The 14,992-nt window shown below is 47.3% G+C and overlaps 3 protein-coding genes and 1 long non-coding RNA gene across 7 annotated transcripts; 2 read left to right on the forward strand and 2 right to left on the reverse strand.

Annotated features, from left to right (window-relative positions):
• Positions 1-62: 62 nt before the first annotated feature.
• On the forward strand, positions 63-2,638 carry med31 (mediator complex subunit 31). The gene is made up of 4 exons (XM_062405744.1): positions 63-235; positions 1,197-1,271; positions 1,628-1,724; positions 2,165-2,638. Exons 1-4 carry the CDS (start codon positions 226-228, stop codon positions 2,373-2,375), a joined length of 393 nt encoding a protein of 130 aa, XP_062261728.1. The 5' UTR covers positions 63-225; the 3' UTR covers positions 2,376-2,638.
• A 361-nt stretch (positions 2,639-2,999) lies between these two features.
• On the forward strand, positions 3,000-7,843 carry LOC133969330 (uncharacterized). 4 transcript variants are annotated; one of them, XM_062405740.1, is made up of 10 exons: positions 3,000-3,146; positions 3,742-3,813; positions 4,474-4,701; positions 4,772-4,910; positions 5,349-5,485; positions 5,584-5,636; positions 5,953-6,077; positions 6,231-6,338; positions 6,561-6,770; positions 7,067-7,843. In XM_062405740.1, exons 2-10 carry the CDS (start codon positions 3,809-3,811, stop codon positions 7,382-7,384), a joined length of 1,323 nt encoding a protein of 440 aa, XP_062261724.1. In that variant the 5' UTR covers positions 3,000-3,146; positions 3,742-3,808; the 3' UTR covers positions 7,385-7,843. The 4 variants fall into 4 exon arrangements, with proteins under 4 accessions (XP_062261724.1, XP_062261723.1, XP_062261725.1 ...); XM_062405739.1 differs by having other exon boundaries at positions 3,001-3,146; positions 3,738-3,813; XM_062405741.1 differs by having other exon boundaries at positions 3,006-3,146; positions 3,738-3,813; positions 4,498-4,701.
• A 664-nt stretch (positions 7,844-8,507) lies between these two features.
• LOC133969329 (P2Y purinoceptor 3-like) lies at positions 8,508-10,643 on the reverse strand. The gene is made up of 2 exons (XM_062405738.1): positions 10,083-10,643; positions 8,508-9,673 (listed from the first exon to the last, which is right to left on the reverse strand). Exons 1-2 carry the CDS (start codon positions 10,532-10,534, stop codon positions 8,764-8,766), a joined length of 1,362 nt encoding a protein of 453 aa, XP_062261722.1. The 5' UTR covers positions 10,535-10,643; the 3' UTR covers positions 8,508-8,763.
• A 604-nt stretch (positions 10,644-11,247) lies between these two features.
• LOC133970054 (uncharacterized) lies at positions 11,248-12,690 on the reverse strand. The gene is made up of 4 exons (XR_009924266.1): positions 12,554-12,690; positions 12,040-12,144; positions 11,819-11,900; positions 11,248-11,415 (listed from the first exon to the last, which is right to left on the reverse strand). It is a non-coding gene; the product is annotated as an uncharacterized LOC133970054 (long non-coding RNA).
• Positions 12,691-14,992: the final 2,302 nt, after the last annotated feature.

A 14,992-nucleotide genomic window follows, 5' to 3' on the forward strand; every position in this document is an offset into this window, starting at 1 on the left:
CACCACAGTAGATTCCATGTATGTGTGAAGCCAGTCCAGCAGGGGGCGGTATTGCGCCACTAAGCTGATGTGTCAGAAGAAGAAGAAACAAAGATGGCGGCCGGAGTCCGGCGACTGTAAACAAAAAACATTAACGACGCGTTTTCTTCGTGTTTTAATTTAAAAACACGAAACAGATCGAAACCGTCGGAAGTTGAGCTCCAGTTCCGGGGCGGAGCTGTCGTCATGGAGACAGGTTTGTATCCGTTACTTCCCCTTGGTGACATTAGCCTGTTAGCATGTTAGCATGTTAGCTTGTTATCCTGTTAGCCTGTTAGCATGTTAGCAGAAAGCAGAAACCGGTCCAGGGTCAGTGAACATGTGACTCGGTCCACACTGCTGATCTGTGAACATGTGAACTGTTCAACATCGTCGCTGTTCTACAGACGGTTACAACGTCACAAGGGGCGGAGTCTCCCCCCTGTTCCCATCACGAAGAGAAACGTTTTACCTTTCTGCAAAAAGAGTTACTCACATGAAACTGTGGAGTTTGTTATATCAATATTTAAAATGAATGATCATTTCATCTACGTGTCTCTGTCTGTCTGTGTGTGTCTGTGTCTGTCTGTCTGTGTGTGTGTGTCTGTGTCTGTGTCTGTGTCTGTGTGTGTCTCTCTGTCTGTGTGTGTCTGTGTGTCTCTGTGTGTGTCTGTGTCTGTCTGCCTGTGTGTGTCTGTGTCTGTGTCTGTGTGTCTATGTCTGTGTCTGTGTGTGTCTCTCTGTCTGTGTGTGTCTGTGTGTCTCTGTGTGTGTCTGTGTCTGTCTGTCTGTGTGTGTCTGTGTATGTCTGTCTGTCTGTGTGTGTCTGTGTCTGTGTGTGTTTATGTCTCTGTCTGTGTGTGTCTCTCTGTCTGTGTGTGTCTGTGTGTCTCTGTGTGTGTCTGTGTCTGTCTGTCTGTGTGTGTCTGTGTATGTCTGTCTGTCTGTGTGTGTCTGTGTCTGTGTGTGTTTATGTCTCTGTCTGTGTGTGTCTCTCTGTCTGTGTGTGTCTGTGTCTGTCTGTCTGTGTGTGTCTGTGTCTGTGTGTGTTTATGTCTCTGTCTGTGTGTGTCTCTCTGTCTGTGTGTGTCTGTGTGTGTCTGTGTGTGTCTGTGTCTGTCTGTCTGTGTGTGTCTGTGTGTGTCTGTCTGTCTGTGTGTGTCTGTTTGTGTGTGCAGAGGAACAGGCCAGGAATCGTTTCCAGTCGGAGCTGGAGTTCATTCAGTGTTTGGCGAATCCAAACTACCTGAACTGTGAGTGACGCTATGAACTTCTTCTCTGAACTTTGACCCCCCGAAATTTGATCTCCTCAGCTTCATATATATTTAGATATATATACATTATTTCCAATATTGTTATTCTATTTTATACTATTTCTCTTATTTTATTGTATAGGTTGCAACTACTTGAGCATTGTTAGAAGGGAGCCTGAGACTCAAGCATTTCACTGCCAGTGACTGCTTCATGTTATCGTTGTGCATTTGACAAATCAAAATCTTGAATCTTGAATCTTGACGCCTCGAGTCATTTAGTCTCATATTCAACTTCCTGTTGTTAACTCAACACGAGTTGAGTTTGCGTATTTGACATGTGACTTTGTTTGTTTCAGTTTTGGCTCAGAGAGGTTTCCTGAGAGAGAGACCGTTCATCAACTACCTGAAGTACCTGCTCTACTGGAAGGAGCCGGAGTACGCCAAGTTCCTCAAGTAAGACCAGGACCGTTGTGTTAAGTATTGACTACATATGAATGTATCGAAAGGAACATTGTTATTAACAATATTTATTATTTATATCATTATTATTAACTTTATTGACATCATCCTTGATAATTTCAAGTTTTAGTCCCATGAGAAGATTATATCTCTGCTCTTTGCTCCTGTGTGTTGAGTTTTGTTGTTGTTGTGATCACTTTAGAGTTCACCTCCACACAAATGATGTTCACACAGGGATCAGATTTATTTAGTTTGCAGCTGAAAAACAACAAATGTCTGGTGTTTCCATGGCAACGTAATCAATGCTTCTAGAACAAGCTGACAAGTGAGTTCACATCTGTTCAGGTTTAAGGGCGAGGAGGGGACCGGTATCTGTAACGTCAACCAGGACTTCCTGTTTCATCAGTTGATAACGTGGTTCCTCTGGTCCTCAGGTATCCTCACTGCCTGCACATGTTGGAGCTGCTGCAGTACGAGCACTTCAGGAAGGAGCTGGTCAACGCTCAATGCGCCAAGTTCATCGACGAGCAGCAGCTGCTGCACTGGCAGCACTACTCCAGGAAGCGCACCCGGCTGCAGCAGGCGCTCGCCGAGCAGCAGCAGCAGGCGCAGCAGCCGCCGCACGGGAACGCCGCCGCCAAGTGACGGAGGAGTTGAAGCTCAGCTGGTCCTGATGTTTGAGAACGTCTGACGTCAACAATTCAGACTTTTCTTTAAGTTTTCTTTAAGAGACGTTTTTCAGACGCTGATCAGTTGACACACACACACACACACACACACACACACACACACACACACACACACACACACACAGGGAGACACACACAGGGAGCTGACCGGCTGCTGAAATAATGACAGGAAACACAAAACACGATTAATTTCCATAATAAAGGATTTTTTTATTTGAAGGAGATTTTCTTTGTTTGATTGGATCTCCGTGATTTTTCTCTTGTGTTCATACTCGACATTAAAACGTTCTGGATCCACGTCAGTGACCGACAACAGAACATTCCTCACTCTGGAGGGTTGATGAGTCGTGAGCACCGTGGTGTTCTGTCTCGTTGTGGAGCTGAAGATCCTGGAGCTTCTGAAGCATCGAACCAGAAGCAGCTTCAGGCTGTCGGCCCTCAGAGAACCTTCAGGTCAAAGTGGCTCCAGCTTGGTTCTCTGTGTTTTTCTCTGTGACCACAGTTTCCATGTTGGAGTCAAACTGCCTCGGTTCATCTGCTACTCATATTCACGGGGAAGTGAGGAGGCTTTTATTCTGAAGGACCAGTGCCGGAAGTTGTGTGGCTTGAACGTTTCCCAGCACCAGTGTGAGTGGTGGAAGGTGTTACAGCATAAACTGTCCCCATTACCACATGTCCTGGCGACAGACCCGGTGAACACGGAGCGGAGGAAGTGACGGACTCTGCGGTAACGAGGCTTTTGTGATTGTTGGTTATTCATATTAAAGTTTAGTTCAGAAGTAACAAGCGACAAACCAGGTCAAAGCTTGTAATCTGTGCGCTTGCACAGTTTGAGAGTTCACGCTCATGTCATTTAAGAAAATATAGATTATAGATAAAATGATAGATTTGAGTTTATCTGTCAGAGACAAAGATTTTAAACTGAACTGAGGTCGAGTTTAAAAACAAATGAAAGAGTTTAAACTCAGCAGGTTGAAGTCCAACTAGCTCACTATCTAACCCACGTGATGTCACGTTGTTACGCCTGTATAGCAGATACTCAAGATACATGAGTTACTAATCAAACCAGATATAAGTACTCTGATCAAAGTTCTGTTGTGTATCATGAGCTCATGTTATTCATGTTCAATCAGCTGTTAGCCGATGTCGTTTAAATTAACTTTTTTTTAAACATTATAAACAACTGTCTATAAATAAATGTAAATATAAAAGTGGCATAAAGATAAAATACTCAACTACTAATTGTAATAAAAGTAATGATCAGGTTTGGTATCAAGGGGGGGGGCTTCTGTGTGATGACTCTGCTTTCTTTGCACAGACAGGAAGCAGAAAGAGACGACCAGAGGCGCTACGTGAGAAGATTTGATTCAGAAACTTTGAATCTCATAAATGATGTGAGAGAAATATTCTTTATTCTTATTCTCAGAGCTCAGTTAGCTGTTAGCAAAGTGCACAGCTAGCTGTTAGCTCAGTGCACAGTTAGCTGTTAGCAAAGTGCACAGCTAGCTGTTAGCTCAGTGCACAGTTAGCTGTTAGCTCAGGACCCAAGACATGTAAACATTCATGCAGATGTTGTCATAGTCAAATGCCAGAGGGGGTGTGCCCTTTTCAGTCATGGTCTGTAGTTTAATTCCCTGCTGACTCAGTCTCAGGCAGTGTTTTGGTCGGTAACGCAGTACAAAGTAACGCGTTACTGTAATTCCACTACTTTTAGCGGTAACGAGCATGTAACGAGGTATTATTTTAAATCAAGTAACGCAGTTACAATTACTGAAATTTAAAGAGTTCGTTACTCGCGTTAGGTTGATCGCGATCTACCGGTCGAGCGCGAAGGACGTGTGGGACGATCGCACTGGACAAGGGGCGACAATGAGGACGCTCCGGCGCTCGTAACAGCTCTTTTCTTTATTCCGCCCCCCCAAAGCAGACATAAAAATAACTTAAAAGTTACTTTCCCTAGTAACTTATTACTTTTAAAATACAGTGACTGGTGAAGTAATTCAATTACTTTTCAAAGAAGTAACTAGTAACTGTAACTAATTACTAATTTTCAGTAACTTGCCCAACACTGGTCTCAGGTCGAGGATGATGCAGCGGGTGGCGGTGATCGGTGGGGGGGCGGCCGGACTCTGTGCAGCCAGACACATCCTGTCCCGTCCAGACAGCTTCGCCCCCCCGGTGGTGTTCGAGCTCAACGACCGTATCGGTGGCACCTGGTGTTATGAGGAGCGTCCGGAGGCCAGCAGGGGGGCGGCTCACAGCAGCATGTACCGAGACCTCCGGTACGATGTCAGGTTTGAACCACTCAACCAATCCAACAAGAGCTGGTGTCACCTGGTCTTCTCCTCACAGGACCAACCTTCCCAAGGAGGTGATGATGTTCCCCGACTTCCCCTTCGAGCGGCAGCTGAGCAGCTTCCTGCCTCATCAGGAGGTTCAGAAGTACCTGGAGAGCTACTCCCACAGCCACAACATCTGGCCTCACATCCGGGTGAGGTCGCCCGCCATGACGCTCGACCTCCACTGAGAGGCAGCTTCCTCCTCTCTCAAAGATCAGTGAGAGAAGACAACTGGCGTTTCTTATTTATGGATAAATACTTAAGAAGAAGAGTTGAGGCTGGAGCGTCCATCAAATCTTTATTTCTTCATCAGGAAACGAATCGGCAACTGTTTGATTTTGATCTGATTTATAAAATTACGATTTTTCTATTTTAGGTGTTTTATGAAGCTTGTAAAAAGTAGAATAATGTTTAAAATAATCTGCAGATGCGTCACAAATGAAAATAATCGTTAACAATCTATTATCAACGTTGGCTGTGAAGCAGAATCAGGATGTTTCAGATCCAGCTGCTCGTGTCGGTGAGCAGAACATCGTGATGTCGTGAAGACGTTTGTTCAGCAGCTTGATTCTTCTCTGTGACTCGGACAGTTCCACACGGAGGTGGAGAACGTGAAGCCTGCGCTGAAGACGCCGGAGGGCGGGGCCACATCATGGGAAGTGACATCATGTGACACGCAGGGTCGTCAGAAGACCGAGACCTTTGACTCTGTGCTCGTCTGCTCGGGGTGAGACTCCAATGATAATGTGTTGTTCAAGTCTTCACCTCCTGTGGACACTTGGTGTGTTTGTTTACATGTGCTGCTGTTTGTGTTTGTGTTGTTAGACACTACTCCGACCCACACGTCCCGAGCGTCCCTGGGATTCACAGCTTTAAAGGTTCAGTTTGTCTCTTTGTTTCATCCCGTCTTGCAGATTGTGTGATAGACATAGGAATTAGGAATTAATAAAGTAGATATTGTAATTTGCAATCAAAACAATAATCTACTTGAAAATGTAGTTTACAAAGAGAATAAAATATTCTGAATTAAGATTTGTCACTTTTATTTATATAAAATTATTACTATTAATTTATTCAGATGATAAAAAGGTCCTGTCTCGTGTGCTTTCCTGTATCCTGTTTTTTTATGGGTCATTTAGCCTCTCCTGTAAATGTCCGATGCTAAGCTAAGCTAATCCCAGCCTCTGTCGGTAGGAGCCGTGCTCCACAGTCACTCGTACCGGTTCCCCGAGCCCTTCTCGGGTCAGACCGTCCTGGTTCTGGGAGCCAAAGCTTCAGGGCTGGACATTTCCTTTGAACTGGCAAAGGCTGGTGCTCAGGTAACGAGTCCGTTAGAAGCCCCCCCCCCCCCCCCCCAACTCAGTGAATCAGTGGAGGATCTGCTGTTCACACTGCTCCTGGATTTACACTTTTATATATGTTCAGGTCTGAGGACGTTGTGTCACATGTCTGATGTCCATCTGCGTCTCCAGGTGATTCTGAGTCATGGTCGTCCTCGTCTCACCTTCCCACTTCCTCCCGGGATTAGACAGTCCAGTCCGCTGGTGGCGATCGAGGAGGACGGCAGCGTTCGATTCCAGGTGACCAAACTCGCTCAGCTCTGATCTGCGCTGATTCTGACAGTGACCTAAACTTGAATCCAAAATAATGTAATTGGTTTGTTTATCTTTTGATTCAACTTTGGAGCGTCTTACACATGTCCAGTTTAAATGAATGATTTGAAAGCCTATTGTCATATTGAGTCATTGGTGATGAGAGGTTCAGTAAAGAGACTCTGTGATCAGAGAGAACTTCGCTTACAGGACGGTTCTCTGGGCCGCGCTGACGTCCTGATGTTCTGCACCGGCTACAACTTCAAGTATCCGTTCCTCGATGCGGATCAGCTGGGTCTGAAAATCCAGGACCACATGGTGTCCCCCCTGTATCGCTACCTGATGCCTCCTGCCTTCCCCTCGCTCTTCTTCATCAGCATCTGCAAGCTCATCTGCCCCTTCCCCTTTTTCAACTGTCAGGTGAGCTGGAGCGATAGGATGAGTCGATAGCTCCTCCTAACTCGGAGGTCAGAACCAATCGGGGGCCAGATCTTCTACATCAGGTGAACTTGTGTTTCTGTGTCAAAGCATCAAGGACAACAGAAGGTTCCAGTGTGTAGAAGCTGCCGGGTTCAAACGGGTCTTTATTAGTCACTAAGGGATTTACAGGAATGCTGGATATCAGTGAACAGGTTGTTCCACAGGTTTCGTCCATAATGAGATGAAATGAGATTCACAGTCTGATGAGACTGAGGTTTGTTCTGTTCTCTCCACAGGTCCAGTTCTCTCTGGCTGTGTTGGACGGCTCGGTCCCTTTACCGTCTCGGGCTGAGATGGAGGACGAGGTCCTACAGGAGCTGCAGGAAAAGGTGGAGCGTGGAGTCGAGCAGCGCCACCTGCTGGTCCTGCAACAGGACCAGTGGGAGTACTGCCAGAAGCTGGCTCAGGACGCCGGGTTCACACCTCTGCCTCCGGTCACACGCAGCCTGTACAAGGAGGTGTGGCGCCAGCGGGAGATTCACCCTGAAAACTACCGGAGGCTGAACTACCGGCTCGTCAGCGACACCCAGTGGGAGGTCCAACCAGCGGTGTAGAAACTCCCACATTAACATGCTAACATGATGAACATCATACATGTTCTACATGCTTAGCTACTAGCAGTATTAGCATGCTAGCATTTTAATTTAAGCACCTTGTTGCCTGAGCAGATTCTCACACAGCTGCTGATTTCATAATCAAACAGTGACCAGTAGAACCAGAATCAATACTTAGATGATAAATGATCAGTTCTGTCTAAATGTTCTGCAGCTCATGAATAGAGTGTCTGTTGAAGTTGTGATTAAACGGATTATGAAATCATTACTATTAATAAATCTATTGAATACAGCCTATAAACCTTTATAGATGGAGCCTAATAAGAACGTGGTGCCAAAGTAACACTCGAACAACTTTATATACTGTGTCATTGTGAAATATTTTTAATAAAGTCAAGTGCATAACAAACTGTTAAATTAAAGAAACAAGTCAAATAAATAAAGACAAATCATTTGAAATCTTGTGAAAAGCCTTTGTTGATATGTACTGAAATAGATAAAGTCCGATCTGCAGAGAAGCACGTGTCTCGTCCGATGTCCCTGGAGCTGATGACTCATAAGAGACCACGGAGCTGTGACATCACAGACTGACCTGAGGTCAGAAGCAGCAGAGAGAAACATGGCCGCCGCTTTACTACGTTCAAACGCCAGCCTCACCTTATTTTTAAGAATCACAAAACTATAACAGGGTTCCATAAACATTTGTAACTTTAACTGCTGAGACAGAAAACAACAAACTGAGCAACTCGCTTCTCCTCATCTCAGGGTCGAAGGTTGAATATACGATGGGTTAATTCTCCCCCAAGCCTCCAGAGTAACAATCATTTGTTGTGAATTATTATTTAGTTTATTTGTTAAAAAGACAAATATGGAAACTTGCCTCAAGGATAAGTGAGTAAATCAATTAGTGAATCAATCTGGTTCTAACCTGTAAACTTTCAGTTTAATTTTGTAAAATGAATAAATGGCTACAGACATTTTGACTAAAGTCACAAATTAAACAGATCCACTTTTTCTGTCCCTGGAAACAAAGTGTTTCTTAATTTGTTTTAAAGGTGTTGAGCTTCAGCAGCAGCCGAGGATCAGTGAAGCCTGGATTCACGTGAACAGCCCAAACCACTCGTACAGAGAAACCAGCTCGTTGTGACAGGTCTGGCTTTTAATGAAGAGCAAAAAGTGTAAACATGAGGAAAGGTACGATTCTGAGGAAAGGAAGCGAAGATGTGAAAGTCATGATAACACTAATCTTTATGTGAGTCATGTGATTAGTAATTTGAGGTCAGTTAATTTAAAGAACCGTGTTTTTATTTATTCACTCAGCAACGTTTTCCTTTGAAGATCAAACAGTTTCAAACGTCCTCCAGCGTCTCTCATCGTCCCTAGAAGACGACCCTTGAAGACTTGGACTCGTTTTCGGTGTGCACCTCCCTCTCCACCTGCTCTGCTGCCTCCTGGTCATCATCTCCTGCCCCCTCCTTCTTTAGTATCTTCAGCGGCCACCAGAGGGAGCCGTTCTGTCGGTCTCTGCGAACGGTGTGTTCTGCCGGCCAGCAGCAGGGGGCGCCCTTATCCCCTGTCAGGAAGTATAGGAGAGCATTGAGCCAGGCGTTGCAGGAGGCGAGCGGCCGGGTGACCTTGTAGCAGATGGAGATGGTCTTCATAGCGTAGCAGCCGCCGAGATGCCCCCGCCGCAGAAGCAGGAAGAGCGTGCGGGTCACATGGAACGGCAGGAAGCAGAGAGCAAACAGCAACGTAATGGTTACAATGGTTTTGATGGATTTCCGCCGCCGCCGAATGTAGTGGGAGTACTGGGAGCCGGAGATGGAGACTGAGGTTCTCTCCCGCTCTCGACCTCCCTCTGGTGCCCCATCTCCAACCTGACAGTCCTCGCCGCCCTCCGTGGAGCAGGGAGGAGATCGCAGGGTCTGAAATATGGTCCTGACCACCTGAGAGTAGCACCAGGCGATGATGACGAAGGGCACAAAGAAGCCTAACAGGTGAAGGACCATTCCATAGGGGACGTAGTCCGCAAATTCCTTGTCAATGGCGTCGTCCCAGCAGTTCACGTACCCCTCATCGTCCTGATCACCAGTCCCGTTCCCGCCGTCCCATGATCCTCCAGGACCAGGGCCTGCGCCGCCGCCTCGCCTGATGTATCCAGTCTGGGCAAACCTGAAGATGGGGCAGGTGAGGATGAAAACCACCACCCACACCATGGCACAGGTTCCCTTCACCACCCGCTTGCTCTCCAGAGTGATGGTCCTCATGGGGTGACAGATCCCCAGGTACCTGTGGTGGACGAGTTTCATCGTTAACCTCAATCTCATAACAACACAGAGGATTAAACTGCTGCAACCGTTAGCATGAAAACTTCCCAGTGCTTCTTCTAAAGCTAAGAGTTAGCATAGCGCTATAAGTAAACAAATAAAGTGAGACGAAGGTCCGTCAGCGACTTGGTGAGGTGGGGCCCCTGGAGGCCCCAGGAGGCGTGACAGTTAAAGTCTGTGAGTCTCGATTCAAATGGACCACAACCAATCAGATACAAGGTCACGTAACGGGGTCGTCCAATCAGGCCACTCGGAAGCGGGGGGAGCTCGCCCGGGAAGAAGGAATCAAGTTATTTTTGGAGCAGATCTGGATGAAGCATTTCAGTTGTGACCTTCTTGAACGTGGTGGTGTAGCAGGTGTCCGGACCTACCTGTGCACGGAGATGCAGGTGAGGAAGAAGATGGAGCAGTAGAGGTTGAAGTAGAACAGGAAGCGCACCAGGCGGCACATGAAGTCTCCGAACACCCAGCTGTCCCTCAGCACGTAGCTGGCCACCAGGAAGGGCAGCGACAGGCCGTACATCAGGTCCGTGGTGGCCAGGTTCACCATGTAGATCAGGGAGGTGTTCCAGCGCCGCCCCCCGCCACCCCCCCCACCGCAGCATCCCCCGCGCAGGCGGCAGGAGCGCAGCAGCACCACGGAGTTCAGGCTGAGGCTGAAGAGGAAGGTCAGCGAGTAGCAGACCGGCAGGAACACGTACTTGTAGGATTCATCGATGGTGCAGGACGATGGGTTGGAAGAGGAGGAGGAGGAGGAGGAGGAGAAGTTCTCCACCGGGCGGAGGTCTGGAGACACAGTGAAGGCTCGACTCAATCCCATCATGCATCAGGCTACTTCTGACTGAAATGGATCGAATCAGGTTCCTGTGGAATCATCTCAGCTCCTTCACCTTCAAGTCCTCTCCCTTTCTCTCTCTCCTTCTGTCTCTCTCCCCCCCTTCTCTCTCTCTCTCTCTCCTTCTGTCTCCCCCCCCCTTCTCTCTCTCTCCTTCTGTCTCTCTCTCTCCTTCTCTCTCCCTCCTTCTGTCTCTCTCTCCTTCTGTCTCTCTCTCTCCTTCTCTCTCCCCCCTTCTCTCTCTCTCTCCTTCTGTCTCTCCCTCCCTACCCCCCCCTCTCTCTCTCTCTACCCCCCCCTCTTTCTCTCTCTCCCCCTCTCTACCCCCCCCTCTCTCTCTCTCCCCCCCTTCTCTCCCTTTCTCTCTCTCCTTCTGTCTCTCTCTCCCCCCCTTCTCTCTCTCTCCTTCTGTCTCTCTCTCTCCTTCTCTCTCCCTCCTTCTGTCTCTCTCTCCCCCCCTTCTCTCTCTCTCTCTCTCTCCTTCTGTCTCTCTCTCCCCCCCTTCTCTCTCTCTCCTTCTGTCTCTCTCTCTCTCCTTCTCTCTCCCCCCTTCTCTCTCTCTCTCCTTCTGTCTCTCCCTCCCTACCCCCCCTCTCTCTCCCCCTCTCTACCCCCCCCTCTCTCTCTCCCCCCCCCTCTCTCTACCCCCCCCTCTCTCTCTCTCCCCCCCTCTCTCTACCCCCCCCCCCCCTCTCCCTCTCTGAAGTGGTTTCAGGGACAGCAGATGAAACCTGGTTAGAGTGATGAAGCTCGCTCTCGTCTGTGTTTTGCTGATGAAGACGAAGTCTCGCTCCGTTAGTCGGTCGATGATTAACGAAGATTTCCGGAAACGTTCTGTTCCTGAAGCTTCTCGTCGTGTTGAGAACAAACTGGAGCAGGAAGAATAGGCTTTGGGTTAATAAGGATAAGTTTTCATTTTCATGATTCATTTCATTAAAGTCTTTTGACACATTTATACAAAACACTAAATAAGTATTAAACAGATGAAGTTGAACCAATCATCATGAGCTTTAGTTTCTATATTCATCTTCACTTCAGAAAGAATCTTAACAAAGATTTGTTATCTCGGTTTCAGTTTTATTTGGTTTATTAGTGAATAAATATTAGAAATATATTCTTATCATATGAAAACATTAAAACACCTGATAAAAACAAGTAAATGATTATATTACATTATCATTAACGTATTCAATTCAAATAGAATGGACCGATCTTCACCAAGTTTTGAACAAATTGGTAAATGCACTTTAATAAAGAAATATTGAATCTGACCTGTGCTGCTGAACCTCTGAGCAGCTTCTACATCAGTTGAACTTCCTCTCACAGGAGCCGACAAACCGACTGATTCCAGGTCCTTTGAAAATGATTCATTTTCATAGAAAGTGAAGAAAAGAGGAAAATCTGATTTGGGGTCAATTCTCTGTCGATCAAATACTTGAAGTTAAATTGAACCGGTTTGTAATCCTGAGTCAGGACGTCCCCTGGTGTCCTACCTCCTCTCGCCCGTCCCCTCGTCCCTGTGTCCTCGGCCGAGTCGTGGCTGGGAGTCTGCTCGGGGGAGAGGTCTCTCAGGGCTTCTCCTCTGACCTTCAGCTGCTCTGTAAATAATTGATCAGGGTTCATTCAGTCAGAACTGCAGGAATGAAACTGATCCAGGGACTGCAGAGGAAGAGGAGGAGCAGCTACTAACTGGGTCTTCACATTTTAATAACTGTCACTAAAACACTGAGTTTCACTTCCACGTCTCATCTGCAGGATCATTATTCATGTGTTCTAGTTTTAGATACAGGTTCTGCAGATTTAAACTATAAGAGCATGAAGCTCTATTCTCTCTCCTGATTCTGCACGTTTAACAAATCACCATTGAGCTTCATCTTAGCACCAAAGAGTTAAAGGTTTGAGTCATTTTCACTTTGTCTCAGATCTGAACAAACGTCAACATGAGGAAGATGATTCAACTTCTGTATTTTAAATATAAATATAATTCTGACACGTTCATAAACTCACCTCCTCGTCCAGAGAAGCTGCTGAAGCCTCAAGTGTCACTTTCTCCTCCTCCTCGCTATCTGACGCTTTAATTAGAAAGCTCCTCCTCCTCCTTCATCATCATCACCATCATCTTCATCATCACCAGCTCTGATCCGCACAGCGAACACACAACACAAACAGCTGCATGACAAAGTGTGTGTGTTCGAACACGCAGCTGTGCTGAGCCGTGGGGGGGGGGGGGGGGGGGGGGCAGAGGAATGAATCAACAGCAGGGAGCAGGACGTCCAATCAGAGCTCATTATCTCCTCCAGCATTTCAGTCCAGAGATTCAGACCAACATCAGGCAAAGAGGCCCCTCCGCAAGGGGCCCAGACCTCCAGGGGCCCAGACCTCCAGGGGCCCAGACCTTCAGGGGCCCAGAACTCCAGGTGCCCAGGCCTTCAGGGGCCCAGACCTCCAGGTGCCCAGACCTTCAGGGGCCCAGCCCTCCAGGAGCCCACACCTCAAGGGGCCCACACCTTCAGGGCCCCACACCTCCAGGGGCCCCGACCTTAAGGGGCCCAGACCTCCAGGGGCCCAGACCTTCAGGGGCCCAGACCTCCAGGTGCCCAAACATCCAGGGGCCCACAACTTCAGGGCCCCACACCTCCAGGGCCACAGACCTCCAGGGGCCCAGACCTTCAGGGGCCCAGACCTCCAGGGGCCCAGACCTCCAGAGGCCCAGCCCTCCAGGAGCCCACACCTCAAGGGGCCCACACCTTCAGGGCCCCACACCTCCAGGGGCCCCGACCTTAAGTGGCCCAGACCTCCAGGGGCCCAGACCTTCAGGGGCCCAGACCTTCAGGGGCCCAGACTTCCAGGTGCCCAAACATCCAGGGGCCCACAACTTCAGGGCCCCACACCTCCAGGGGCACCGACATTAAGGGCCCAAGGCCTCCAGGGGCCCAGACCTTCAGGGGCCCAGACCTCCAGAGGCCCAGACCTCCAGGGCCACAGACCTCCAGAGGCCCAGACCTCCAGGGGCCCAGACCTCCAGGGGCCCAGACCTCCAGAGGCCCAGACCTCCAGGGCCCAAGGCCTCCAGGGGCCCAGACCTCCAGGGGCCCAGACCTCCAGGGCCCAAGGCCTCCAGGGGCCCAGACCTCCAGGGGCCCAGACCTCCAGAGGCCCAGACCTCCAGGGGCCCAGACCTCCAGGGGCCCAGACCTCCAGAGGCCCAGACCTCCAGGGCCCAAGGCCTCCAGGGGCCCAGACCTCCAGGGGCCCAGACCTCCAGGGCCCAAGGCCTCCAGGGGCCCAGACCTCCAGGGCCACAGCAGCAACTTCTACTTGGAGCAAAACATCGTGTTCTTCCATCAAATAGAAAAACTTTCTATTTCATCTATTATTTGTGAATTTTCTGGTTTTAAAATAAAAATTACTAATGATTTTCTGTCATTCAGTTAATTTAATAGTTTGAATGTGGTGCAGCAGCAGCTGTGTGAACGACTCCATGAGCTTCTGAATATTTACACAGATTGTGGTCAAAATAAAATGATATATATAAAATATAAATAGTTTATTTCTAACAATTAAAAGACTCAACAACACAACTCGTCTTTGCCTTAAAATATATTTCTGACAAATACTATAGAAATTTAAATATTAGATATGTAAATAAAAAAGTTGACAGACACAATAATAGGACATTCAGATCAATGACAGAAAACGATCAATATGGATAAATCATTTCTTTCTGATTAAGTCGCCGGAGGACGTCACCAGTGGTGTTTGATCAAAGCCACAGTTTGAACCATGTAAATAATCTTATACAGTTTAATATAAATATAACTTCAAAAAGGGTAAGAGAAGAAAACACAGAATACTTGTTATTTAAGTGGATTATTCCCTTTAGGAGTAAACAGTCTGGTGAAGTGTTTTCATTTCTGTTATATAATAATTACTGTTTTAAATTTGAACAACATTTGTTCAAATCCAACACACACTATGTTTACCACATCTACTCTTCACATATCGACATTTGGCTGAAATTCAGATTTTGATTTCAGGAAAACAACCAAACTAAAAGGTTCAGTTTTCTCTGTTTGTATCAACAGGTTCCACTGAAGAAGACGAAGACACAACACAACTTCATTAGAAAACACACGTTTGTCAATACGAATCTAGACAAAGTCAAAAGTGAGACCAACGTCTGGAGGATTTTTGAATAAAATTTGATCCCAAAAAGTTTTTTTTCTTCAAATATAAGAATACTAGTTTTTCATACCTGAGAAAAACGACATTTAAGTTCAAGACATAAACAGAAGTTTAATCTGGAGTCAAACACTTCACCTCTGATGAAGTGAAATCACTCGTTTGTCTCATTTGATTCGTTTTGACTCGGAGTCGGTTTCACATCATGTCCTGGTGTCGTAAACAATCCAAGTTGTGTTGGAAATGAGCTGATTCTGAAACATG

This window comes from Platichthys flesus, chromosome 15, assembly GCF_949316205.1.
Source record: "Platichthys flesus chromosome 15, fPlaFle2.1, whole genome shotgun sequence".
Taxonomy (NCBI): domain Eukaryota; kingdom Metazoa; phylum Chordata; class Actinopteri; order Pleuronectiformes; family Pleuronectidae; genus Platichthys; species Platichthys flesus.

Bases quoted from the DNA above. Each gene is read 5' to 3' on its own strand.
- LOC133969329 (XM_062405738.1), bottom strand. From the start codon at position 10,534: ATGATGGGATTGAGTCGAGCCTTCACTGTGTCTCCAGACCTCCGCCCG. The intron at 9,674-10,082 runs GTAGGTCCGGAC...CGTCCACCACAG, and splicing joins ACCTGCATCTCCGTGCACAG to GTACCTGGGGATCTGTCACC.
- med31 (XM_062405744.1), top strand. The intron at 1,272-1,627 runs GTGAGTGACGCT...TGTTTGTTTCAG, and splicing joins GAATCCAAACTACCTGAACT to TTTTGGCTCAGAGAGGTTTC. The intron at 1,725-2,164 runs GTAAGACCAGGA...TCTGGTCCTCAG, and splicing joins GAGTACGCCAAGTTCCTCAA to GTATCCTCACTGCCTGCACA.
- LOC133969330 (XM_062405740.1), top strand. The intron at 6,078-6,230 runs GTAACGAGTCCG...CTGCGTCTCCAG, and splicing joins TGGCAAAGGCTGGTGCTCAG to GTGATTCTGAGTCATGGTCG. The intron at 6,771-7,066 runs GTGAGCTGGAGC...TTCTCTCCACAG, and splicing joins TCCCCTTTTTCAACTGTCAG to GTCCAGTTCTCTCTGGCTGT.